Genomic DNA, 26,311 nt, shown 5'->3' with positions numbered 1-26,311 from the left:
TTAATGCTATTGTAAGCAGCCCGCAGACCTGCTACTGTACCCAGCAGCCTCAATGTCATTTCGACGAGGAGCCAATTGATTTCTGTTTATCTTGTTGTTGGTGGGATCCATCTGCTGATGGTAATGATGAATGATGACTCTTATGCCATCGCTGTCAAGACGGACTAGCCTCTATTACAGAAAAGAGGCAGACCAGCTTCTAAACCATTGGTCATCAAACACATCTCCATTTCCAAAGCATCAACAGCCTCTCCCGGATTTACGGCTCACGGTACATTTGGGCTTTAATCCCACTCAAAAGAGGGACGTGGCTGGACTGTATTACCGTACAGTATATGTACAGTACCATTTAGCTCCGGATTTCTGTACTAGGACTAAATCAGCAGAGGCGTGTGTCTAACCCTGCGGCTCCTGAGTGTCACTGTTTTAGAGCTTATACGCAGCATGTTTGTGACAACAAGAAAGGTTTGATTTTACCATGCATTCGGCGCAATTTTCCCGCTCATCAAGGTTGAGTTAGTTGTCTTGATTTGAAAGCAGCCCGTCCTTTTGAGGGTGGACCTTAGTACTAGCAACAAACTAAAAATCTGTTTGAGAAATTGGTTTAGCTTAACCATAACTGTTAAGAATAACACTTGATTACGCACTGGACCGACCGTTGACATTTCACTCGTGACTGGTCCGTGCTAAGGTTCAGAGAGTTGTGTTTGCGTGTGTGTGTGTGTGTGTGTGTGGTCTACGGCATTACATGGGGGGTCGAAATCTGACAGCTCTGTGATTTGCGCTATCGATCTTCATGGACCCCGAGACCCCCAAACAAGAGGGGATTTGAAATAGGGGATTAAAAGTCCAGACCGTTTCAGTGAGACTGTAGCCGACTGGTTCATGATCTGATGGAGGGGGGGAAATATGATGTGCCTGTTTGTGGCTTATAGATGCACATGCACGGATACAGTGCAGTACTATTACCGTTGAGCTGCTGTTGCGGGCGGTTCAGCAGGCGATGGCAAGGTGGCTCACACGATGTAACTCTGTAAGTTGTCGTAGACAGAGCAAAATAGAAGTATGGTAATTGTGAAGATGAATCATCTCAGTAGTTGGATTTGGGTATGGCAATGCACAAGTCTATCTAGATATGCCTTCTAACTTTACTCAATCCCTTTGTTTTGGGCCCAACTTCAAAGTTGTAGTAGTCGTGGTCGTAGCCAAATCTCTCATATCATACCCATACATCCCTTTCACAACCATGTCGGACATCGGAAAACATACAACGCCGCACCAATTCTGTGAATCCGTGCCTTTAAACACCAAACCCCCACGGGTATTAACCCAGCTGAGAAAACCAAAAAAAAAACCAAAAAAAAAAAAAAACGCCAGAAAGCCTGCAAACACCGTGCCGTGTGACAAATTTTGGACGAAACAAAGAATGGCCGTAAAACAGGTCTAATCGTGCTAGTCAAGTTTCAATTCGTTCGGTCGATTGAATCATAGTCGCATCGGTTCGCCATCGTAACCTGAATAGATCATGGGGTCTCCCATACCCAGCATTACTTCGGGGTTGGGACATGAAAGGACGTGAGGCTTGATTGTTCCGAACTCTGATTCCACAAGGCCCTGGTTCAACATATCCATATTGGCCATCATACCGCTTTGTTGTTGCTGTTGTAGGAATTGCATAGTGAGGTCGGTGAGTTGAGGCTTGATCATTGGCCAGGCGGGGAAATTGTTCATCGAGGGAGATTGTGAGGGGAACAGTGTTGAAGCATCGATTTCGGGTGGTGGAGGGGCAAAGTCGAAGTCGGGAGAGCCTGTGAAGCTCTGCGGTGAAAGGGTCATGGCGTTGGTGTTACCAAATGCAGCTTTTCTGTAATCATACTCGATGTCGACGTCGGAATGGTCGAGTTCCGATGATGACGCTCGCTCGGTTCGGTTACACACTGAAGAGTCTGTGTCCTTGATGGCTTCCTTGTGAGGCTCGTGTTCCTTTTGCTGGTCCTCGAGCTGTCGAGCCAGCTCAGCCATGCCGGCCTCATCCTCAGGGAATACCGAGTGCACGGGAAGATCGATATCGCTGTTGGGGCGGATACATCCGAGCTTTTGGGCGATGTTATGGATTACGGGTTGGCCGCGATCGTTTAATTCGGGCTCGCCAAGGTCCCACGATTGGTTGTTTCGGACCATTGAGTAAAGTTTGTGAACGGTAGCAATTAAAGCGAATTGGGTGTTCTCGAGAACCTCGGCGTAACTGTTGCATTGCGTGTAAGTGAACTGCGGACCACAATGTGTTATGATTGGGTGGAATTCCCACATACCCTCGAGGCAACTGCTTGTATTCCATCTTCTTTCGTACACCAGCAGTACAGACCAGACCGTCATCCTTGCATCGCTTGCAGGGAAATTCACCGTCACACTTGAGCTCGTGTTAGTTGTGGAGTCAAACAGAGAGTACATGAGAAACGTGCCTTGGTCTTCTTCATGCGACATCGTTCACAAGCCTTCCATACACGCTTGTGTCGACCATCCATGCCAGTTGTATGTGTGACATGATCGTGGTGGTGAATTGTAGCAGCACTTGAACTGGCTCGCTTGGAGGTGCGATGCACAGGCTTGACCGACTTGGTACTTGAGGATGTGCTTTTCCGAGAGAGGGTCGACTTATGATCCTCAGCCGGAGGAGAGGGCAAGCTTCCAGATCCCATTGTAGCTTAGAAATAGAAGCTATAGTATTTATTATATGCCAAGCAATGTGGGTGGTGATCCACGATCCAGGTGAAGGATTAAAATATTGGAGTAGGTAAGATAGTAAGAGGAGGAGGGGGAATGGATGGAGGGGAAGAGTGTGTGTATATATGTATAGCAGATTGATATTCAGAAGAAAGTGGAAGATGGGGGGGAGGGAAGTAAAGAAGAGAAGGGATCGAGGAGCTTAATAATAGTGGAAGTAGAGTAGAGTTGAGGACCCATGAATGAATGGAATCTAGGTTGTGTGACTTGGTTACCTAGCTCTATGTACATATGGCACGGCACGGTACAGTAGAAAAGAGTAGTGGTCATAGGAAAGCTATGTTATGCGCAGCGCAATGCAACGGCCATGAAATTATGGATGAGATTATGTGAGAACACCTCAGTCAGTCTGTTAGACCACAGTGCAGTCAAGTCACTTCTGATCCTGCTTCTGATCATGATCCTGGCCTGGCTGGGTCTTGATCTGGGATGCACACCCTTTCACGCCCCAATACCGGCGCTCGGAAGCTTTTCGCTGGTAGCGGTAGGAAAGTTCCCGCCCGCTGGGAGAGAAAGCAAGGGTGTGTCCATAACCATCGGCGTGGTCTTTATGTCCGAGATGGCGAGAATGGGAGAGAGAGAAAGATTAAACAGGGATTATGGAGCGACCCGATCAGGTCAGGGGAGACGACCCGCTAGAATGATGAGTTGATGGTGTGGGTCTAGGTCTCTCTACAGTGCACCTCCCTAGTGCAGCCCGCCCGTCTACAGGGCCCCAGTCAGAGGGGACTAGAGGGGGGTTTAACGCACTGCAAAAGTCCGCGTAGCGTGCGGACTTAAGAAATGCAGCACCTCCACAGCGCAGCCGGCCCAACCATTCCAAAAGTGTCCATGTAGGTATCAATCACTGATTATCAGCACATCCAATATCCATTCATCCTTCGGTTTTGGCTTATGGGGGAGGCTTTGATGTTTTCTCTCTAATGTGCTCTGCTTACACTGGCAGCTTAGTACTCGCAAATAGGTGCTATAAAGGGCGCATTGACGTGCAAAGATGATTGGGCATCCATATACCGAGGACTAAGTGCATTTTCAGGGCGCATGCAAATTGAGTCCAAACCTAACTCCAAGGCGAGGCGATCAAAAGCAAGAACGGGCCAAGTGAAAGACCAGGACCAGGACTGGGAGCTTGATCGGATTGCTGAACGTGTACTCTGTACGAGAAAGCAAACAGGCCAAGCCAAGCGAGCTGGGGTTTGACGATCTTTCTTCTCGCTGCCTCGTTTCCTGCTCCGTGGCTGTGGTATCGTATTTACAATTATTACAATCACTGTACGGTAGGGTAGGTAGTGTAGCGCGAAGCTTGGAGCTGCCAAGGACCGAAAACCTAATGGGGACGACAATGCTGCGCTGCGCTGACTGCCGTGTTGTTTGTTGTTGATGAGCTGGTTGTTTCGCTTTCAATTGATTTGATTTGACGTTGCAGGCCTGGGAAGCTTGATTTCAAAGGTTTCAGAACGGCAAATGATTGATTACACGGGCTGCTGTGAACTACGCTACACTGCACTTCACTGCACGGCAATGTAAGACGGGGCAATTAATGCTTATTGTTATTGTATTGGGGTCGGGTGTTCAGATGATCGACCTGACCAGTCGTCCAATAGGTCTCTGTTGTGTCCGTGGTATCGACGTTAGTTGCTTGTCTGTAACTAGCTGATTACTTGTGCGTACACCAACACCAAAAAAATATTGTCAGATATTATCGTGTGTGTAAGACCTTGCCTGAAGAGAGTGTGGGAGAACCCACTCAGCGTATTGTGAAGTTATTTCTGGCTACATCTGTGAGTTGGAAATGTATATATCCAAGGCCTTTCTCTCTTTCTCTCCACGGTTGAGAACTTTTCCAGACCGATCTCATCATCACGGTTGATGAGCACTTAACGGTGATTGCTGATGCATCGTAGATACTCCAAGGCACCGACTGGAAATTAGTAAAGATTGACGTTGAATCACTTCAGTTTCAGTGGAGGCTCAACACCCACAGCCAACGTCTCTATCCACTTATTGCCGTATTTCCACCATTCTTGTTGCCACTGACCGAATAATTGGCGCTTCTAGAAGGTAACTAACTAACTACTGTAAGTCCAATGAGCAAACATGAACCCCGAGCCCGATCGATCAGACCCGAGGAGTCACGGAGTCTTGTCGGTTTTCCGTGACACCGATTTCCGTTCATCACATCACAGTCAGTCCCCAACCCTCGGGTCCGTTTCATAGGTCTTGTAGCATAACCTGAACTGATATCCACATATGCCCACACGTTCCCAGCACAGCGGATCGAAGCAGAAATTCGCTAGTTTAGCTTCGCCAAGGGGGATAAGATGAAATAACACGTACCCCAATTAATTAGTCTAGTCTAAAAAGTCCCAATTACAAATGCCGCTGGGGACAACTCATTTTCTCGGGACGGACTGACAGTTGACGTTGACAAGTAGACAGGAGGCAGACAAGGATGTGACCACCTTAAGGTTCTCATGCCCACGCTCTGCGGCCGTTGCACAATAGAATAGGGACGCGGATCAGTCAAACATCCCGTAACACACGGCAAATTCCGAACTAATTCATTCCTTCTTTGTTGTAGTGGTTGCAATGCTTCAGGTGACGAATAGTCTACGGGTAGCTCATCGAGGTTGGGACCAGGGATATCGTTGTTCGGCGCCGATTACAACGACCGGCGCCGATGATAAATAGGTACGTACATACAGAGTACTCCAACACAAATCAGATCCGTGGCAAATGAGAGAGCGATCGTCTCAGTTGGAAATGTTAATTATATGGGCCTGCCGAGGCTTGGTCACTAACAACCAGGTTTTTTCAATGCAGGCAGGAGATCATAACTCAGACTTGCTTAAGCATCGAGCTCCCGCGCGCTCTGTCTGTGTAGACCAACGTTAATGTCGCCGAGTAAAGTGTGTTATATTAGGTACTAACTAGCATGTGTCAGCGGGAATTTAGACGCGGCAAATTCTAGCGCCAGAGGGTCTGAGCTAGTAGCTTCTCGCGATGGAACCCAAGGAGCCTCATTTTCATCATTGAATCTTCCTTTGCTTCACCACTTCAACTTGACTCTCCCTCCCCTGTCTCCCACAGAGGCAAGGAACGCATCAAAGTCCCAAAATAAGTTAAATCAAGTGCATACGTATATGTATATCGCAAACCCTAAACAAAATACAGTGAATGACTAGGTAGTCAAACCCCCCGTTACCGACTTTCGTTTTGCCCGCCTTTTTGAGAATGTCACGTCAAGTGCCACTCGGTTATCCGTATTGATTCACTATAGGGCTGGTACGTACATAGTATGTATTGTTCATGGGGTTTCTTGGCTGATCCTTGAGTTGAGCTGCCGTAACGGTGCCCGGTCAGGGAAGAGTAGCTCACCGTTGGATTGCCGCGATGACACTCCGTACATTGTCAATACCCGCGGACTTGGGTGGATATACATTGACAAGTTTGCGTAGATGGCTTCACAGGCGTCTTACTCATTTCTCTGGGCTGATGAGGAACAAAGAGTAGCCAAGTTTTAACATTAAGGAGTGTATCACAGAAACTACAAAACAGCCCTCCAGGGCAGAGATTGTCTTTTCCATTCTGCGTTTCCTGTGTTTGAGGGCTGGTTGCTGTCCGGACTTGTTCATTGTGCCGACACCGTTTCGGAGTCCGCAGCGGTCAATACTTCCGCGGGGCTTTGTTGTCAATGGTCCCCTCCCTCTCCCTCTCCCTCTCCTTTGTGCATGTGCTTGCTTGCCTGCTAGCTTACTGCGTAACTGAGAATGGAATCAAAATGTGAGGCACCGTAGTAGTAGTGGTCGATCATTTGATCCCTCATTTTGTGCAACTGCCGAATGGACGAAAACCTCCGCAAACCGTATTTCGATTCCCGAAAACCCAGTATTAGCGAGCCATGATGGATACTGTAGCATTTTGCTAACGGCATGATCTCATCATGTGGTCTTCTGTTCTGTTCTCTTTGCTGTACTGCATTGCCGAGAATCGTCGAGTTCTTCCATCCGTTTCGCGGTTCCGTATATGGAAACACAAAGAGGCTTTGTCTCATCGACCCATCCCCCTGTCGAATAATGAGCTGTCAACTGAGATCCCACTTGCAATCTTGCATCGTGGGTATCTTCGAAAAGCATCGTTCAGAGCCAAGGCCGAGATGAGTCTTTGTTGGCCAATCACTGAGAGCCAAGAACAACCATCGATCGAGCTCATGTTTCCAAGCATCTCAGATGTTAGTTAGCTGATACTTGGTATGTAATATTGAGATTCTGTTACGTTACGCTTGAGGCTGAGATTGATCTGTGAAGAGAAGAGACTTGCCTCTTGATGACATTTAAATTGCCGATGACTGAGTTTACTGTTAGGATCAGGCCACTAATTCACCAGTAGCACATTAAGCCTCGTCGATATGGACTAAGAATGACGGCTTGAAGAATAAGGCTCCCCGACAGCGGAATTTCGACCGCATAGATATCCAGGATGAGCTCGAGCCCCGATTTTCTTCCTCTTTTTTTTTTGCTCTATTTTTCCTCCTTTTTTTCTTCTTCGCATTCTAAGTCTTTTTGATGCATGCTTCTTCTGTAATTCCCCACCATGAGTACACTAAAACATCTAACCGTCGACGTCATGGGCCTCTTGATTACCAAACAAAAGTTCATCCCACTTCGGCCTTGCTTGGTCTCAACGGCACTTGATTTAGATTAAACTCTATTCGTCGCTGTTGTTTGATTGTTAGGGAGGAAAAGAAAGAAATGCTAGTCAGGGCGTGTGTTTCTGGTAGAGTTATGCATTGATACATTAGTCAATGACGGGCACCAACACAAAGGAAAAGCGAAAAACCCTGATCGCCAGACAGGGGGTCAAGCGCTAGTTTTCAGTGGATATGAAGACCTGACCCAACGCTGTCCCACGAGCGGTCGGAAATAGTACCCACGCGCCGGGTATAACGGCATAACGTTATTCTTGTCAAGGATCTTATACGTAAATTCTGTCAATGACTTGACTGCAATGCTGTCCTTGCTCGATATAGCATCACAGCTGGTCAAACATGTCTCATTTACTTTTACGCTGCAGTCGTGATATGGCTGGCCATTGTGATAACACAACACCATACTTGAATATGATCTCATAGAATAACGTTGTCAGATATGATATGATATCAGCATCAGCAGTGTTATCTTCATATCCATGCTACCTAGAACTCTGATAACCACAAGTCGGAGTTAACAGCCATGTGCAGCAAACGTGACCTGCGACGGGCGTAGTAGTAAGCCGTTATGCTGTCAGGGCTGGCGTCATACCAATAAGCGACTGTTGGTGAGAATCAAGGCGGCTAAGTTTCTGGTTGCAAGTCTAAGTCAAGTGCTGATGATTGATAAAGACGGTTGGTCAACTCGGCAAACACCAGCCGAGCCCTATAGCATCGATTCCTATCAAACGCGATACGATATTTCTCTCAAAGCTATGATTTCTCGATCAAGTGCCTACTCGTTGATTTTGCTTGAAGGTTCAAAATTCTACTGTGAAAATCCGCGGGGTTTCCATGGCCCTGAGTCGGCACCGGCGCGGCAGTGGATAACCCTTGACCCCCTTGATCTGACCTGGATCAGCCTGTCGGATCGTAAGAGACCTTTTCGGACCATACCGAAAAAGTGACAGTCCTTTACCATCGGCACGGACTATTCATCATGGAACACCCTTTCGGCGCCGATGTGGGGGGCTCCTCTATCTTTCTCTACCTAGGTCAATACAGTACACTGCATCATCAGCATAGTTTACAATTTCTGCCGTTGAAGAAAAGGCAAAAGCATCTAATGTTAGAATGAGATGAGATCAGCGGCGGCTTGATAGTCAGGGATATCTGACAGTCCAGCCCAGTCCAGCCCAATTGATCTGCGAGGGTGTACGATTTACAGTACAGTACAGTACAGAGGCAACAAGGTGTTTGATTGTGAGATCTGATCCGCTCGCCGTCAAGTCGGCGTTTAAAACCCCGATGTGCCAATTTCAAGAGCCCGTCGGGCTATTCTCTAATACCACACACACTACATGATAGATGGATGATATGAGAGACTCGTTATAAACGTGCTATCTCCGCGGGCCGCTGATACCTTTTCTGGACGACGTCGTAGCCCTTGGAAGGATTAAGGGTCTCCATGGTTATGTTCTATTAATCAGCTCCCTCTTTGAGAAGGCACATGAGCAAAAGCCGGCATTTGAGAAATGCCTCAGACATGATATGAGACAGCCGTTCTAACCGTCGCGGCCGTTTTACAAAGTGCCCTTCAATGGTATGGATAATGGACCCATGTATGGAAGCAAATCATCAAGGATCGGAATTGATGATCGGAATATGGGGGACGAAAATGGAGAGGAAGAAATACGATCTTTAACACTGTCTGGTTTTGTCCCGTCCTGCTCTGTAACCATTTCCGAAAATCCATCTGTCGGTCAGTCTTGAAACCATGCGATAATTCTTCAAGCTTCAGGATTAAAATCATATTTTTTATACATTTTCCATATTCATTAAACCATCCCGCCTCGCTAGACTCTTCCTGGACGTGCTCCCACATACCAATGCCGAATGCTAAGGCATGCCATGCTCTTCATGAGCCTCAAGGAACCCGTTCCTCGGCCCCATCCGGCCGATGTGGAGCGGAACCGCATCTGAAGCCTTTTCCGGACGAAACCCGTTCTTCAGACTACGGTAATTTCCGTATTGTACGGTACAGTACTGGACAGAGAGTACACGTCACATGATAAACACAGAGCCTCATGTTAGTTGTTAGTCGATAGCTGATCTTAATGCCGTCCTCGCTTGTTGTTTGGCTTTAAATCATATCATGAGCTTCTTTTACCACTTTCACAAGCAAACTCACTATGGTTTCACATGGCCATAGCTGTCTCAGCCAGTCACTGTTAGTTCTTTTTCGGCTATGCCGAAGATTCTATGCCTAAACCTATCGAAATATGGGACCTTGATGGAGCCCTGCGGAATCTTCATCATCAGTTCATCGTGAAATCCGGAGTTCGGTGTTGATGTTAAATCCTTGTCAGCAGCACAAGCCTCACTTAAGCACCTTCGGCTGTCATTCACTTTCTCACGAGCCAATGGCAAGAAGTTTCACCTAAGACACTAAGTACATAGAATCTTTTTTACCCCTGAACGTTGTTCAAACCACGATTCTTCTCCAGTTATGCCCGACATATGGGCACTGTCCCATGGGCGTATCGCATTGCAACGTGAGTGTGGACCCTGGCGAGTGAGCAACTTTGTTCTATCGGCTCCTAGATCGTTTGCATGGATGACAACTAGTGGTTTCGCCTGGCCTTGGGTCGAGCTCAGACGTTGCGGTCCAGCTGGGGCCATAGGGTGGTTATCGGGGATCGAAGTTTTTCAAGGCCGAGCCTGTGACAGTCTTGTGATATTCTAGAATGCCATATCCTCGGCTAAGCATCCATCTATTCTGCTATCAAGAATCACATCCATGTTCTGATCTCCCAATTCAATGCAGTGGATACTTAGGTCCATCATCAAGTAGTAGCTGGGACACGAAAAAAGCTATCCACCCCATCCGACACTGCCCCTGTGTCCCTTCACGACATCAAGCGGCCGGCCACAACTCTCTTTGATCATACATCATTGTACATAATGAGACGAGGATGTTCCTGCTCACAAACAGCCCATGTCCACGCGGCACTCGGTAAGTAATTCATGAGAACTGCAGCTTTGTGACCATACGATGCAGGCTCGAAGAGGTCCGGATTATGTCGGCGTACTTTCTCCACGGCATCGGCTGTGGCCAGCGCGAGGAAATGCTGCCGTTTAGCTCCTTGAGGGAGTACCCTATTTCGAGTTAGTCACCGAGATATTACCAAAATAACTGTGGTTAAGTACGGGGAAAACTTACAATGCGTTGCCAAAAATACCATGACATAAGGATGGCTCCTTGGTTAGTAGACCATGTCTCCAGGTTATGCTCTCCCCCTTTTCGATGGCCGAGTCGATACGGCTTTGAAGTTCAGGGAAATAAGGGCGTAAGGATTGCAGCGAGTACAAAAATCCAGGGGCACCATGGCACCACTGGATTAGGCTTGCGTTTTTGCCCTCCTTGAGACTTCGCACACTTGACGGCCAATTTCCGTCCGGTAGCTGAAGCTCGAGGAGTTTTTCCATACGTCGGGTGAGTTGTGGAGCGAGGGATGGATTCGAGAGAACAACCTGTGTGATGATACCAATATCGCCATGGGCTGCGCCAAAGTATCGTTTCCCATGCCACTCCCAATTTCCTCGTCCATCGTCGTTCGTGGACATAATCCTCTCCGTTAGTCGTCGAAGAGGAGATTCGATGAGAGTCTCACTCCTTGGCATCCAGTGTCTCACCATGCGCAGCAAGTACAAAGCGCCCGCTCTTCCGTATGGTATCTCTGACGGGAACGCATCGTCCTGAGGGCTTGTGTATGGACCAAGAAGTATGGGCATGTTGCTAAGGAACTCTATCAAGTGATCTTCTTCCTTAGTCACGCATACTCTTACTGCCTGGAATGATAACTTTTCAGACGCTATGCCGCAGCTACCCTTCTCCAAGACAAGTGTCCCTCTATCTCCTTCGAGATATCGCTGCGCCCAGGATATCAGTTTCTGACCAGATATCTGCAGGTTTGGATGAAGCTCAGAGAGCTGAAGAAACAGATAGGCGAGGCCAGTGTACCCAGTGAAGAGACCGCCGAGGTGGTGTTCATGATACACTTTGCGGGGCGGCGTGTGCCGAACGACAAGTTCGAGAGCATAAGTTAGCAACTCTTTAGGGTCTGATCCTAGACTCTGAGCTGGGAGGTTATTGGAGATGTATCGCTGGGCCATGGCTGCGGTGTTGGTGTAAGCATTCGTCACGTTGAGATAGAGGCTACAAAGAACGCTTTCGGGCTGTCATTATCCAAATGAGGCTGTCATCAATGTTGGGCCCGCCGCTGTATTATAAGCGCTGTCTTCTGTGACGCATACCTTTGATCTTTCAGGGGGGTGATCAGCAATTTGTTAGGCAACTGAAAGAGGGGGCGACGACGAAGCTCACGCGACATAACCTACCACAAAGTGCACCAGTGACAAGAGGCTCTTTCAGGAGGTTATGTAGGGCTTGTAGGGCAGACTTGAAACTGATCTGCCTTATTTCAAGGTTAGTCTGCTTACAACTCAAGACAAATAGACGTCAGTGTTGGTTGAAGTCTTATATGAGCTCCCACAAGCTGGGGGCCGATGTGGGTCATGAGCTCCCCGGCCGATGTGGGTCTATGGGATGTTTTGTCCGGAGATCTGCAAGTTGACGTTGTAGCGGGTGACCCCAGAAGTTCAGCCTACCTAATAGGTAACTTGGGTAGTGGGAAAGGTGAATTAGAGAGAACACAATCGAAAGCGCGTGATTTTCCTTGCCACATAGGTACAGTAGTTGGGTAGCGTGAATAACTGAAGTTGATAAAACTGTCAATTAGCGTAACAAACGCATCATTGCGACGATTTAAGGTAGCCCCACTCTCCCCTTAGTTACGTAGAGCCCCGCGAGCTATTACAGGACAAGTTAATGACGACATCGATGAGAGCTTCCTTCCTCCCTTGAGCTTGGAATGGAAAGCTTGTGATTGCCAACCTCGTTGTAATAAGAGAAAGCAGAGGACCTCTTCTTCATCCTACAACATCACCGTTGTTAAAGCTGTTCATTGCAACGCATCCTACGAAATCCAATTACATCACCTATCACGTCTTCGCACTAACAACCCATCATGTCTGACACAGCTGAAGCTTCAGGAGCTGATCATCAGCAGCAACCTTCTCAGCGCAATAGAGTGGTCGATACCGTGAACGAGAAAGCTCAAGAGGTTTTGTAAGATAGCCGACTATCTTTTTCGCTTTTCCCAAGCTAATAGCTTCAACTAGCAAGGAGGACTATGCCCAGGCCAGGGAACATGTCACTAATGCTGCCAAGAGCAGATCTTACCTCTACCCGATTAAGGTACGAAAATCACAGGGAATAAAGCTCCACGATAATCATTTGCTAACACACCATGTCTCTTGTAGGGTGTATTCTACTTCCTCTCCCACCGCTCGCTTTGGAAGCCATTCATCTCCAAGCTCGGCCCTCTGGTCCTTCTCTCCACTGGCGTAATCGGCGGCATGTTCTTCTTTACATATCTACCACAGCTTGCCATTCTATTCTTCGTCAATGGTCCTATCGCACCATTCTCCACGGTTCTTCTGGTTCTGAATGAGAGCACTACCATCATCAATCTCGTATCGCGCAACTACCTTCTCCAAGATTCGCTGTTGGATGTCTTCGATGGCACCCTCCTGGCTCGCGGAGACACTAAGATTGTCAGCGAGGGACGTGAAGTCAAGTCGGGAGGAGATCCGATGCAGAAGCTTGGCAAAATCATCAAGAGCCCCTTCGAGAAGTTCAGTCCAAAGGCCATCATCCGGTACATCATGTATTTGCCTCTCAACGCCATCCCAGTCGTTGGCACTGTGATTTTCATTCTCATCCAAGGTAGAAATTCTACACTATTATGTGTGTTTCTCTGCTAATTCAAAATAGGTCGCACCCGAGGAAAGGGAGTTCATGGTCGAGTAAGTGACATACTTGGACGATATCCACAACTACGCTAACATTGCTCTAGTACTTCCAGCTCAAGCGATGGTCGGAGCCCAAGAGGGAGGATTGGCTTACCAAGAACGTCGGTCCTTACACTGCGTACGTAACTCATTCGTTTATGTGCTTTTACAACATCGTTCCGGTGATTAATAGCACATTACGATTTAAAACCAACTAACCCGTGCTCTCCAGATTCGGACTGGTTGCTACGCTCCTTGAGATGATCCCTGTTGCCTCGATGTTCTTCACTTTCAGCAACACCGGTAAGCCATTTCCACATTGGCATTATATATGCATGAACTAACATCATCAAGTTGGTGCTGCTCTGTGGGCTGCTGATATCGAAGACAAGAATACCTCCATGACTGATGGAACCGCCCCAAGTCTACGAGAAACTGCTGAAAAGGCTGAGTAAAACACTTGACTTTTGTACAACACTCCAAGCCTCAAGGCCACGCAACGCTCGGTATCTGCGAAATAGTTAAACAAAGCATGGCCAGGTGCCAAGTCATACAAATTTGATTTTGATTTGTTACGTCCAAGTTCGAAAGGAATAGGAGTTGTTGTCTTTCCTTGTCGTTCCTGCCCTACCCGGAAGCTCCAGGAAACGCATTTCTGACGAATGGTAGGCAGGAAGGCCCCTGGTCGTCAGCTCGGCCATATGAGAAGCAGCTATTAATCGAGAGAGTAATTGACTCTTTGTTATGTCTTGGTTTATCTTATTTCATAAAAAAATTCTTCGCCTCGTTCTGTCTCATTTCCATATCAACACATGCCTCGCAACCACATCCTGATTGGTACTTTGCCTGTGATTTGGAGACGTATAGGTGTTCCTACATACATTTCCGTGAAGAAGAAAAAGAAAACACAATGCACTGATACTGATAATGACTGCTTTTTTATTTGCAGTTTCTTGTTCAGCGAGCGCTAACCACCGATATCATTGTCACCCTGCCGCAATTCGCTTCCCAGTCAATGACACTCCGTGCTATAGCATTGGCCGCGGTTCTGGCACCTTGATCTAGTGTTGACGAGCTTGACGTGAACTCAACGAATAAAAACCCAATCAACCATAGCAAATTACGATACAGCCGGGGCCATCTCAGCAGGCTGTGCCTCTCATGTCACCCGACGGCAAGCTGCATCTCGCCTCGATACCGAAGCTGGTTACACGTACTACAGCTGCACGGATAGCATGTCCCATCTGGTATTCTGGGCCCTGAACTGTGGAACCTTTAACAAACAGGTCCTTGTTCTCAATGGCCGAAGGCTTGAAATGCTTTGTGTTTCACCACTTGGCCCGGCCAAGCTCCGTTAAAATCTCTACGGATGCAAGCTATATTCGAGGAGATGCGACAGCACGAAGGAAGTTTGTCGTTAGGGTCATGTACAACTTTCATTGCGATTCAGTATGAAGCTCTTTCCATGAAAAAGACAAGTACCAAGCACATTCTTCTATCGGGCTCACACGTCTTGAACTCTGATACATCGTGACGCTTTTCTCTGTATGGCAGGAGTAGTCTGACATTGCAAGCGAAGGAATTGCACCAGAATGTTCTATCCTGTTCCACTCATATAAAGGAAACACTGTTCAAGATGAAGGATGGCTTGTGAGATGGCATGAAAACAATCATCGCTTGATGAAGCGAAGGGAGCAGTGGCAAGAGTCGACACCTGCAGGTAAGCGATTGCGAAGAACCGAATTGAAATTTTATTCCCCGAAAGTACGAATAGGGGAACTCACAACTTCGAGGCTACCTATTCAGCTTGCCATCCTCACGGCTATCATCACGGCATGTGAAGACGGGACGATGCGTCGGTCCAAGGAACCGGGTCCGCTCCCATCGGATAGAAGGCAAACATCCAATTGCAGAAATATCATATGGGTTGGTTGAAATGAAAGTCTTGCATAGGTAGCCGAGAATATCGCCGTGCCACCGGGTACCGATCAAGCTGAGGAAACATGCCTTGAGATTCACCAATGCAAGGATCTTGGGCTGGATATCTGTAACCTATTCGATTTGGAAACGCCATTTGTACGCTCATGCTGTGGCAGGCTCTTGGGTTTGAGCTAAAGATCACTCGAGCTGCCTAATCGAATGCCCCTTTTGCCTGACACTGGCAAGCACTGCGTGACAGCTGGCAGCGGTGCACATCTCAGATCTCCCACGTTGTTTATCATTCAGCCTACGCACTCGCTTTCTTGCGCGTGCTGGATTCTTTTTCTTTCTCCTCTTTTCTACCGCGCCTTTAATTTCTCTCGCTTCGCATTTTATTGCCTTCTCATCATCGCGAGAAAGCAACAAGGAGATACCCTCCACGAAGCCGACTACCACTCGTTTATCTTTACATCTTTGCATTCGACTCACTCACTCGTTTATTTCCCTTGATTACTTTTACCAACTAATTTCACTCGTTTCGCGTGCGGTAAGGCTTCCTGGTTTTGCTGTGCTGTTCAGGCATGTGTGTGTGATCCTTTATACTGACACCAGCACCTAGATCATTCTCGCATCGTCATCATGAGGCCACCAAATATTTCTTTGGTTGCCGTCTTGTCGGTATTCCTGCTACTCTCTTGCCTTCTTGGCAGCGCGGCTGGATCTGCTCATCAACAGCGCCCAGGTCGTTACCAGGTCGTGCACGGTAACCGCCTCATTGAGGCTCGCCAGCCAGATGGAGAGCCCACTGATGACTATGGCCCCCCTCCCCCATACTATTACACGGGAGAACCTGCTGTTCCCACTGAGATGACCTCCTGTGAGTGCTCTGGTGCAGGTATTACTTCACAAGCTAACGGTTCTAGATTCTACTTCTGAGAAAACCACAGCGACGGATATTGACACTGGATCCTCTGAGGCGAGTGTGACCTCTGGATTGCACGTATCTTCCGGAAACTTCACTGTTTCCCTCGGGATTTCCTCTGCCGCTTTGTCTACCTTGTTCGATACCAACACTGCTGTGCTGTCTGCTGCTTCGAGTGCCAAGGCTGACAGCACAACCAGCTCCGAGGCCCTGACAGCCGTTGGTACCACAGCTTCTGAATCATCTCATGTGACTGGAACTTCTGGCAACGAGGCATCTACCATCTGGAATAATAGCACTTCCGCTTCCACCAGCATGGCTGGAACTACCTCATTCGAGACGGAACTCTCTTCCACAAGTGCTTTGACTATCACAGTTTCCACTCTCTTGGCCCAGACAGAGACAACCTCAGACGATATCTCTCTCACGGATATTGTCTCGAGTCTCGAAGTGTCAGGCACCACCAATGCGACAGCTAAAACTTCCTCTACTGCCGAGGCCGAGTCGCTCTCGGAATTCTTTTCATCGACGTCGCTCGAGGAAAGCTCGCAAGTGACTGCCTTGACCACGACTACAACAAGGTTTTTCAATGCCACTGTGACAGTCACAGACGTATCAGAGTCCACTGGACTAACACTGTCGTCCACTACCTACCTCACATCGATCAATGGTTCGTTGACTGCCGCTACCTCTTCTGAGTTTGTAACAGACATCTTATCGCAAACTTCCACAGTTTTGACAACAGTTACAATCTCAGAAGAGAAATCCATTTCGGCCAGTGCAGCTTCTAGTTCAGCCACGACAAGCGCAACACTTGATGGCCTAACTGGAATCTCAGGTTCCGAGACCACGCAAAGGACATCGTCTGTCGCCAGTAGGTTCCTGAATGGAACTGTCAGTGTTACTACTACTACAACTTATGTGACTATGACTCTCGACACTGGTTTCTCAACCCAGTCTGGTGGCTCTTCTGTTGTTACCTCCGATGGGCTGTCAGGTGTTGGTACTGGAGAGTCTTCGCAGACTTTCGTTTCAACGTCACTTACTGGTGCTACGAACGAAGGATCGACCATGATCACATTCGCGTCGTCTGATACAGAGTCTTCTATTTCCTTCGTGGTCACCTCCACACTGAACGGAAGTCTTGGTGTTTCCGAGTCAGATGCTACGACAATCCCCATTCAAACATCTTCAGACACCTTGGTTGCATCTAGCGCCCTGCCAGTCAACGCGACGTCGAACGCAGTCGACAACTCTCTTACGACTACAACCGCCTCAGAAACTTCGGTCATCACTTTCATTCCTGGCGGTGTTTCTCCACCGGGGAATGCTACAGGTGTAACCAGTGGCTCTGTCTCGACAGATTATTCGACATCTACTGCTTCGCTTTTCAACTCTTCTACGACCCGCATGGAAATTTCATCTTCCCAGGAGACGAGCTCGTTGTTCGATTGGCCTACTTCGACATTAGTCGAGCCACATCATTCCGTACCTACTGTGGGCTTTCCCCCAATCTCCTTCACGAGCTTTTCGTTTTCGATCATTACCACTCCCATGACTCCACCCAGCGTGGCAACTGGTTCAGTATCACCACCTTTTGACAACGTAACAGTGATCAGGTCTACTTGGATTTCGACCATCGCGACTAGCCACAAGCCAACAGGTTTGACATCTTCTGCCAAGCTTACGGCTGCTCACAGCAGTGGTTACAACTTTTCTAAGACCGTCGAGTCCGACATAAGTTCAGTTGGGTCTTTGTCTACACCTGCCAGCAATCCTACAGGCATAATAAGCACTCCCATCATTACCTGGCGGCCTACCAACGTGCCCTTCCCGACCAACACGTCAATTGAATGGAAGCCAACGGTGTCTTCGACGATACTGACTGATTCTGCCAAGATCACCAACTCTCAAGACCCGCAAACTTCGTTGTCCGCAGCTGGTTCAGGCCTGAGTGCGACTGCTCCGTACATCAACTCAACTTTGACCGCGGGTTCCGCAACGTACACTCCACCATTTGGCAACTTGACTTCTTCCAAGCTGACTTTCACTACGTACCGCTCATGGAACGCTACCAATTCCGCACAAGGGCCTGCCAATTCCACTGTTCAAACAGCCATGTCGAGTACCCAGATCAAGTCAAGTATGAGTACTGCCACTTACAATTTGAACGGAACGGTGACTGTTACGCCTCCTTTCCCAACTACAAATCATGTTACACTCACTACTATATCCGGCAGTGTCTATACCAAAACGTACACAGATATCTTGGTGACAATAATCACCCCTACAGATCCTAAGTTTTGGTCGACTGGTATCATTTCCTCGTCCTTGAATAGCACACCCCCTTTTCCCTTTCCATCAAACGCGACATTGACGAGTACCGGTATTCCGCTTCCACCAATAGGCACATGGACTCATCCTACTGTCATCAGCACTCCAGGAGCCTTCTCCACGCCTTACAAGGAATCGACCTCAACAAGCGAGCGGAAGTATCATACATCAAACGCGACTCGGCACTGGAGTGTACCTGGATCCTCGGGATCTGCTTCGAGTACAAGCGCACCCCTGTTCCCCAGCTCTAACTCGACTGCTACAGCTACTATTACCTTCTCGTCGATCGTTTCATGGACTCCTGACCCGGAACCTTGGACAACTTGGTCAACTTGGGAGTTTACACGAAAAACAGTCGCTCCAACATTCGGTTTGCCTCGAGTGACTGACCGCAACCGAAACAGTGAGACTTCAGAGTCAACTTCGTATACTCAAACTACAACGTTGTTTATTACTACCACTGTGTCTGAGCCAACTACGTCCCGTTTCGTTACTGGTAATCTCAGCAGCAAGGCTTCAGATTCAACTTCTTATACTCGTACCACAACACTGGTCCTCACTACTACTTTGGCAGATCCAAGCACATCTCTGTCTAGGTTCCAGAACTCGACTGACGAGTCTTCACTGTCTATCTCCTACACCAGTACCACGACTTTGTTTCGCACTACCACTTTGGGGGAACCAAGTACCTCTCGTTTGTCTAATGCCGCAGTCACTCCGACTACCTCAACATGGATAAACACAACCTTGGTATCTGTACATTCTTCAGAGACGCCAACCTCCTGGTCCGAAGCATCTGGTACCTTTCTTACTACTGGTAGCGCAAAGGGAATAGCGACTTCCGCCGACAACTCTGCCTTGACACCCTTCCCTGTGACTAACTCGACACTCTCACGAGTGGCATCTTTGGCGATTGATACTCTGACGACCATATACACTTCGGATCGTCAAGCAGGTGAAACTACTCCCTGCAAATCTTCGTCTACGACCTCATCGACTTGCACGGAGTTGCTGGACTATCCTCCGTATGGGTTATCGTCAGCGGGCTCGACCACCGACGATTGCTCGACTGCACACTCGATGGCAAGCTACGACACGGCGCATTGGTCGAACATGACCGAAACGTTTGTCGCAAAAGGTTTGTGCTGTTCCAAGCAATCAATCGAATTATACTAATCTGTGAAGACATAGACACAAGCACCCATGGATCGCCCACGACATTCAAGACGGTGACCACCGTCCGGGCAGAGGAGTCCCATTCGGTATGGGATGACTACCCTACCCCTACCGACAGAGTGATTCCGTCAGAGGTGGTGCCCGCGGACCCCAACTTCCCATGGGGAAACGACTTCCCGATTCACCGTCACCAGAACATGACTGATGTTGGTATCGGTCTTGACGGCGGAGGTGTGAGCAAGAGGAGCGCTTGGCGACGTCGATGGGAGAACGTCAAGGACAAAATCAACAGTTTGTGGCATGGACAGGCTTTGGAGAGTGAAGATTAGTCTTGCCGCCGACATGGATACAAACGACTTGGATGGTGTCTGTATAGCATTCATTCCCCCTCGGACCATTTCGTTATTAAGGGGTCTCGTTTTCTTTGTTAGTTTTCTTGGCTGGACTCTATTTCTGATTCAGCCCTGTTGGTTTCGGTAGTTCGGGCTACTCTCAAGATCCGGATATACGTATTGTGGACCACCAAGCAGGGATTAAGTAAGGTTTAGGGGAGGCCTCGATGGGGAAGAATTGTTCTGTCTGGATGAATGGATGGATGGAAGAGGATCCATGTACAAGATTTACCTAAATCACTCTATTAATTTATGCTGAGACTGAGATGATTGTTCCGTATCCGCACCAATGTTGTGACAATTGCTGGTTACTTCGAAAAAAATGAGTAGAAAGTGAGACAAGTGTGGATCATAGGCGACTGATGAATGCACCAGGATAATGTGTCCAAAAATGAACAATTATTGCATTCATAGTATTCATTGTGCATCAGTTGTAGGTAGTATTCATTAATGACTAACATAAAATCATGTACGCGGAAGCGAAAAAGATTGTATGGTCGTATTTGGTTTAGCCAATCACTCATGACTTGGAATCGTCGTCATCGGTCATCGGAGAGGGGTCTCTCCCTCCTTCCCGGCCCCAGATTCATGCCTCACGCACCTGACGCCTTACCAAAAGCGGAGCCCTTGCCACCGAGACATCCGATGCAAGTGCAAGGCAAAGTCTAAGAAGGCACGCTACTGCACCAAACTTAACTTCAGACTTCCATCTTTCCACACACACAATCCATCATCATTCATTCTGCACAACACAACATACATCAAATCTCATCAATCGCATCATGCTTTTCAAGCCGCTCGCCTTCGCGGCCACTGCTGCTGCAATTCTCATCGTCCCCGAAACTTCCGACAAGGACGATGGCATCTTCCGCGCTCTACCCATCGACGCCGGCACCTTTGAGCTCCCCGCCACCGCATATGAACAAGCCATCGATGTCCCTTGCCTTCAGTGCCGTGGAAAAGATACTCATTTAGAACTCGACTTTGGTATTAAGGACCGTCGCCTGGTCCTTAACGGCTTCGAACTTTACCCACGTGCCGACCCATGGAATGGCGATCTGTCAGCTGCTGTTATCAAGGGCAATGGCAAGAGTGATATGCGTCGACTGGGATATGGTCTAGCCATTCGCCCTGAAGGAATCGACGAGGATCAGCATATGGAAATTGTCAACGTCGAAGTGCGAATTATTGAAGTTGGCGATCGATTCGTCGACGGCGTTCCTCCTGTTACAGTCAAGCTTATCAAGTCTCTGAGCGGAGAGATTCTCATCGGAAATATCGAAGTTAAGGGAACTGGTGAGAAGGCCCCAGAGGATTGCGACATGTGGTGTCGAACCAAGGACGTGGTCCACGACACATGGAAGGGCGTCAAGGATAAGTTTAAGGGCTGCCACGGAAAGAAGCCTCATCATGGCCACGAACACGGCCACAAGCCATACCACGGTTCTGGCAAGGCTGAGAACAAGCCTACCGACAACTTTAAGCATGGTCCACTCATGCACAAGAAGCCTGAGCAGTCCATGGTTGAGGTTCTCAAGCACGTTGCCGCATACATCGTCATCCCCGTTCTCATGGGTGTTGCTGCTGGTGTTGGAGTTGCATTGTACGTTGGATCCTGTCGTTCTTGGCTTCGTATGCTAACCACTTTTAGTTTCGTTATGTGCCTTTTTAGTATGGTCCACCGTCTGATTTGTCTCTTCAGAGGTGAATCTAGGGAATCTGATAAGCACCGAGGTGCTTATCATCAAGTCCCTTTCGTCGAGCTTCCTGTTGAGGACGAGAAGTCTATTCTCAGTGAGACTCTTCCTCAGTATGAGCCACGCAACTAGATTAAACTTTCACGACAATGTGCCCGTACGCAACTCGGTCTGTATAGAAAAAGGGAACGGCGAAACACTACCAACACAGAACTTCTACTGAAGGCGTGTTATCGATTCCAAGATTGATTTTACTTGTGATTTGGGTTTGGAATAGGCGTTATAGCGTTGGATGCACCATGAACGGAATCATGTTTTTACGAATTGGATGGAAACGCCTCATAGTAGTCGTAGCATCACAGGTAACGAGTTTTGAACGTTACTGTCCTCTCTTTCAAGGTCTGAGTCGTGTCTATCGGGTTCCATTCTAGCTACCCAGACATTATTTAGAATGAATAAAATGATATCTTTGAAACATCCCCAATCTAAAATGGCCAACAGCGGTTTCATTCTAATCAACGTTGATTGATAATGCTCCAGCATTATTGAAGGAGGGAAATCGTCGTCGAATTGCTACTCACTACATCAACCTTGCGGGCATATACACTGTAAATACACGATTATTGTACATAACTCGTGACATTACGCAGCATCCAGCCCCCACAGAGTGCGGATCCTGAAGATTAAATTTGTAGAGTTCCATTCCCGTTCTCACTCCCGCTTTCGCTTCCACTTTGGGCGATCCCACGATCCCAAGTCGTGTAAGTGGATAGGTTGTAAACGCAGTGTTATTTGCGGGGTTGTAGAGGGGACAGATAAACTCGCTTCTCTCTAGCCCGATTACCGAGTTTATATAATATTACTGCCTTGCTCTTCCATTAGCCAGAATCTTATTGTTGATGTTTGTGTATTCTCATCCTTTGCATAAGTGGCACCTCACACTCACATAGCCTCCCAGCACCAGAATAGCTCAAAATGTCGCAAACACCTCGTCGCTTCGCTCAAATCATCAAGCTTAAGCCAGAGCACCTCGCAGAGTACAAGGAGGTCCACGCCCGCGTCTGGCCAGATGTCCTAAAGCAAATCGCTGAGAGCAACATCAGAGATTGTACGATGACAACACTCTCCTCAAGGTTTAATCAAGTGGCTGACATGACGGGATCCTACAGACAGCATCTTCTACGATGACCAGAGCCACGTCCTCTTCGCTTCGTTCAAGTATATCGGTTCAGACTACAGCGGCGACATGGAAAGGATGGCGCAAAACCCTCGTGTTAGAGAATGGTGGAAGATGACCGATTCCTGGCAGGAAAGCCTTGTTCCCGGGGCTGTGAGCTCAGAGGCTGGCGAGCCATCCTGGTGGAAACCTGTTGAGGAGGTGTTCTACCAGCCCTGATTTATAAAGTTAGAGTCATAAGAGGCACTCAATCACAAACAGATAAGGAACAATATCTCTGAAATATCTTTCATTAACGGGAATTGTGCCATTGAACACCGAGGCCTCCTTTTTGAAAACGCCCACGCTAGTCTCGAGGTATCCATTGAAGGGAGGTTAAATACAATAAAAGGAAAAGAGGAAAGGACCTCTGGACTTTGTATGCAAAATCTATCTTCTTGCTTCTAGCTTCATCTTCTTTTTCATCAATCGATCCTATCTCGCACCCTCACTCATTACCAGCCACGGGCCAGCCTTGGTTAAAACAAAACAAACAAGACACCGGAATGAACTGGCCCCATTATCGAGAAATGCATATTTACCTATGTTCACGCATTATATACAACGTCTACTCCTCGTTTAATTTTTTTGGATGGCCTCTGTTCTGCCTTGTCTCCAAGTGTGTACTGCTCTGTGCCGAACAGACACGTAAGCAGGAGTAGTTTTCACAAACAAGGTATGACGTTTGACGTTCCCCCCAACTGTGCTTGACCCAAGGGTAATCTTGTACCTCAGAAGATCCACTGACTTCTTGTCACCGATACTGACATTCTCAGCCTCCTTTACGAGCACCCCATCGTCTTTACGAGCCTTAGCAAAGAACTTATCAATGCTAGACTGTGTGTCTTGAGCGCTATCCAGATCCTGCTGCTGGAGAACAAAAAGTACAGCGACCCGTGCAAAGTCTAAAACCTCGTTGGTAATCTGAAACTTGTTCGTAGGAGTCTGTGTTTGCGTGGGGACAGCTGTGCTTGAGCTTTTGGTTGCACTTCCAGTCGTGGTCGGAACGCCTTCTGGGCTTCCTTCATCAACAATCAGTTTAGTAGGGTTTGCAGTCTCTGAAGATACGACAATGGCAGTAGCGGATTCGGGTGCACGAGGTACCAGAGAGGCGGCATGCGCCTCGCGTTTGTCCTGGTCCAGCATGAGTCCCCTTTTGCGCGAAGCTGCACCATCAAAAGTGACCAGTGAATTTTGAGCAATGCAGGACAGCTCTTGGGAGTTCAACTTGGCCATGATGGCGGTACCAGATAGAGGAATGGAGAAGTTTTTTGCGCTATCCTCAATGAGACGTGGAATGTTCTTTCCTAGAGTCACATTGCTGAGATCGCCACCAAAGTCTGTCATTGTGCAACCATCAGATCCCGCAACGCTGCAGTCCGAGCCCGTGAAGCCATTCGTACAGATGCACGAGCAAGTGCCCTGAGACATGATGTTTGTTCCACCGTTCTGACATTTAAGTGATTGTTGACACTGAGCCAGTGCAGATTGAGGCTTGTCGTGGTTTCCCAAGTTCTTAAAGACAAAGAATTCTAGCGGAACAAGCACAGCAGCCACGATAATGCACAACAGCAGTATCATCAACATAACAAACGCCCAGACAGGGAGCCCGCAGCAACGCCGGCGTGGTTTGCCTTGTCCCTCATCTGAGGGGGTCCCCCCGCGCTGGCCATTTCGCGACGGTCCGTTACCTTGTCCAGGGCCAGGTGCAAGAGGCCAGGACGTTGTACGGAACCAAGAGCCGCGACTTTGTCGGCCTGTCGGCTGCGCGGGAGGAGGGAATGCTGCTAGCATATCCGATAGACCTATTAAATGTAAGTAAAAAGACAGCAAGTCTGACGTAGACTATCTCACCTGAGTTTTCCTTATCACCCCCTCGCATCTGACCCTTGTCGTCGAAGAAATCGTTCAGGTTATCAAATCGGCTCCCTGGTCGTTTGCCATGATCAATCATAGTTGCAAGTCGAGTTGCTCGTCGGATCAAATCAGGCAAACTTGTCATACTGCCTCTCTCCTCCGCTTTTCGAACGGCATCGATGTCCAGCTTCGGTGGTCGTCGAATCGCTGAGAGGCGGTTATAAGACTGAGGCGATGGTGATGGTGCAGGCGCCTGTGACTCCGACAGATTGGTTGCACTGGCGGCTGCAAATGCTCCGAGAATAGCGTCTGGGCTTAGGCTATCGTGAGGGTTTTGCCCAGTGGCAGATGTCCTTCCCAGCGGGAGTGTATTTGACGAGCTTGATGATGCGTCGATATAACCAGTTCCAGAATCGAAGGGTTGGACTGGAGATGGTGCGGGCCGGTAACTAGGTTCCATAATAACCGATTTTGTATTGACGAGGGAAGGCTTTCCTCGTTTCCCAATGCTAGCGCTGCGGACCAATTTACTCTCGTCATGAAAATCTTCGTCTTGACTCCTGTCAGTAGCCCCGTCGTCATAATACGAAGGACTGCCAACTGGAGAGCCTCCGCGCCAGCTATCGGGCATGGCAGCACTTGATGCGTATGAATCGTGCGACCTTGAGTTAAGACTTTCTTCAGGAATTGGCGAGACAAACGACGCGTGTGAGTAGAATGATGAGACGCCTCGTCTCGCTGATGGGGGAGGTCCAAGATAGGTACTTCGTCTGTTGGCTGCTTGAACTTGGCTGGGTTCTGGGAAGTCAGGGACAGATCCGAGACTAGAGATAGTATTTCGCGATGATGGAGAAGGGGGAACAGCAGAGTCGTATTCTTCGGGTTCTGGGGTGAGAAATACTGGAGTCGGTTCTTGGAGTCGAGACTGGTCGAGTAATGAAGGAACTTGGCTGGGTCGAGGAGGCCGTCGAGGGGCCTGGGTTGGTTTGCCGGGGGGTGGTCGGTATGGCTCAGCCTCAGGCTGGTTCATGGCAGCCATAGGAGGGCCAGACAAAGGCCATTGAGGTACTTGTTGAGGTCGAGATATGGTGAGGCCAGAGTTCCCACTTCTGTCTACCGCGTGCTTAGATTTTGGAATCCTGGATTGTCCCATGGTATTTGCGCCCATGGGTCGGCGAGGAGGAGGAGCCCTGAGCTCGCCAGGCGGGTCATCTTCCATGGGATCTGAATATGTTGGTTGATGTCGCGAATATCCACCTTGTGTTCTCTCGCGTGCTCTTCTCGTAGATCCCGAGTATGGGTCCATACCCCTTCCATCGTATGGTTGACTCATTTGGTTGTCCTTATGCGAAGTCGAGAGTTCATTCAAACAGTGTCACACGGTTAGGGACTTGGTGACAGGCTTCTGCA

The 26,311-nt window shown here is 48.4% G+C and overlaps 7 protein-coding genes across 7 annotated transcripts; 4 read left to right on the top strand and 3 right to left on the bottom strand.

Moving 5' to 3' along the window:
- Positions 1-1,086: 1,086 nt before the first annotated feature.
- On the bottom strand, positions 1,087-2,950 carry FGSG_08502 (uncharacterized protein). The gene is made up of 3 exons (XM_011321956.1): positions 2,463-2,950; positions 2,313-2,410; positions 1,087-2,245 (listed from the first exon to the last, which is right to left on the bottom strand). The coding sequence occupies exons 2-3, from the start codon at positions 2,336-2,338 to the stop codon at positions 1,486-1,488; spliced, it is 786 nt and encodes a 261-aa protein (XP_011320258.1). The 5' UTR covers positions 2,339-2,410; positions 2,463-2,950; the 3' UTR covers positions 1,087-1,485.
- Positions 2,951-10,416: 7,466 nt separating this feature from the next.
- FGSG_08503 (uncharacterized protein) lies at positions 10,417-11,647 on the bottom strand (the record flags this gene model as incomplete). The annotated part of the gene is made up of 2 exons (XM_011321955.1): positions 10,417-10,630; positions 10,695-11,647. 2 exons carry the CDS (start codon positions 11,645-11,647, stop codon positions 10,417-10,419), a joined length of 1,167 nt encoding a protein of 388 aa, XP_011320257.1.
- Positions 11,648-12,561: 914 nt separating this feature from the next.
- Positions 12,562-13,842, top strand: FGSG_08504 (uncharacterized protein; the record flags this gene model as incomplete). Its single annotated transcript, XM_011321954.1, has 7 exons — positions 12,562-12,662; positions 12,716-12,791; positions 12,857-13,300; positions 13,371-13,402; positions 13,453-13,530; positions 13,620-13,690; positions 13,742-13,842. The coding sequence occupies 7 exons, from the start codon at positions 12,562-12,564 to the stop codon at positions 13,840-13,842; spliced, it is 903 nt and encodes a 300-aa protein (XP_011320256.1).
- Positions 13,843-15,946: 2,104 nt separating this feature from the next.
- FGSG_08505 (uncharacterized protein) lies at positions 15,947-17,020 on the top strand (the record flags this gene model as incomplete). The annotated part of the gene is made up of 3 exons (XM_011321953.1): positions 15,947-16,184; positions 16,231-16,899; positions 16,992-17,020. The coding sequence occupies 3 exons, from the start codon at positions 15,947-15,949 to the stop codon at positions 17,018-17,020; spliced, it is 936 nt and encodes a 311-aa protein (XP_011320255.1).
- A 3,821-nt stretch (positions 17,021-20,841) lies between these two features.
- FGSG_08506 (uncharacterized protein) lies at positions 20,842-22,438 on the top strand. The gene is made up of 2 exons (XM_011321952.1): positions 20,842-21,734; positions 21,783-22,438. The coding sequence occupies exons 1-2, from the start codon at positions 20,914-20,916 to the stop codon at positions 21,958-21,960; spliced, it is 999 nt and encodes a 332-aa protein (XP_011320254.1). The 5' UTR covers positions 20,842-20,913; the 3' UTR covers positions 21,961-22,438.
- Positions 22,439-22,803: 365 nt separating this feature from the next.
- FGSG_08507 (uncharacterized protein) lies at positions 22,804-23,224 on the top strand (the record flags this gene model as incomplete). Its single annotated transcript, XM_011321951.1, has 2 exons — positions 22,804-22,936; positions 22,998-23,224. The coding sequence occupies 2 exons, from the start codon at positions 22,804-22,806 to the stop codon at positions 23,222-23,224; spliced, it is 360 nt and encodes a 119-aa protein (XP_011320253.1).
- Positions 23,225-23,623: 399 nt separating this feature from the next.
- On the bottom strand, positions 23,624-26,234 carry FGSG_08508 (uncharacterized protein; the record flags this gene model as incomplete). The annotated part of the gene is made up of 2 exons (XM_011321950.1): positions 23,624-24,849; positions 24,899-26,234. The coding sequence occupies 2 exons, from the start codon at positions 26,232-26,234 to the stop codon at positions 23,624-23,626; spliced, it is 2,562 nt and encodes an 853-aa protein (XP_011320252.1).
- Positions 26,235-26,311: the final 77 nt, after the last annotated feature.

Source organism: Fusarium graminearum, chromosome 2 (assembly GCF_000240135.3).
Source record: "Fusarium graminearum PH-1 chromosome 2, whole genome shotgun sequence".
NCBI classification, from domain to species: Eukaryota; Fungi; Ascomycota; class Sordariomycetes; order Hypocreales; family Nectriaceae; genus Fusarium; species Fusarium graminearum.
This window is presented reverse-complemented; position numbering and strand designations above follow the sequence as displayed.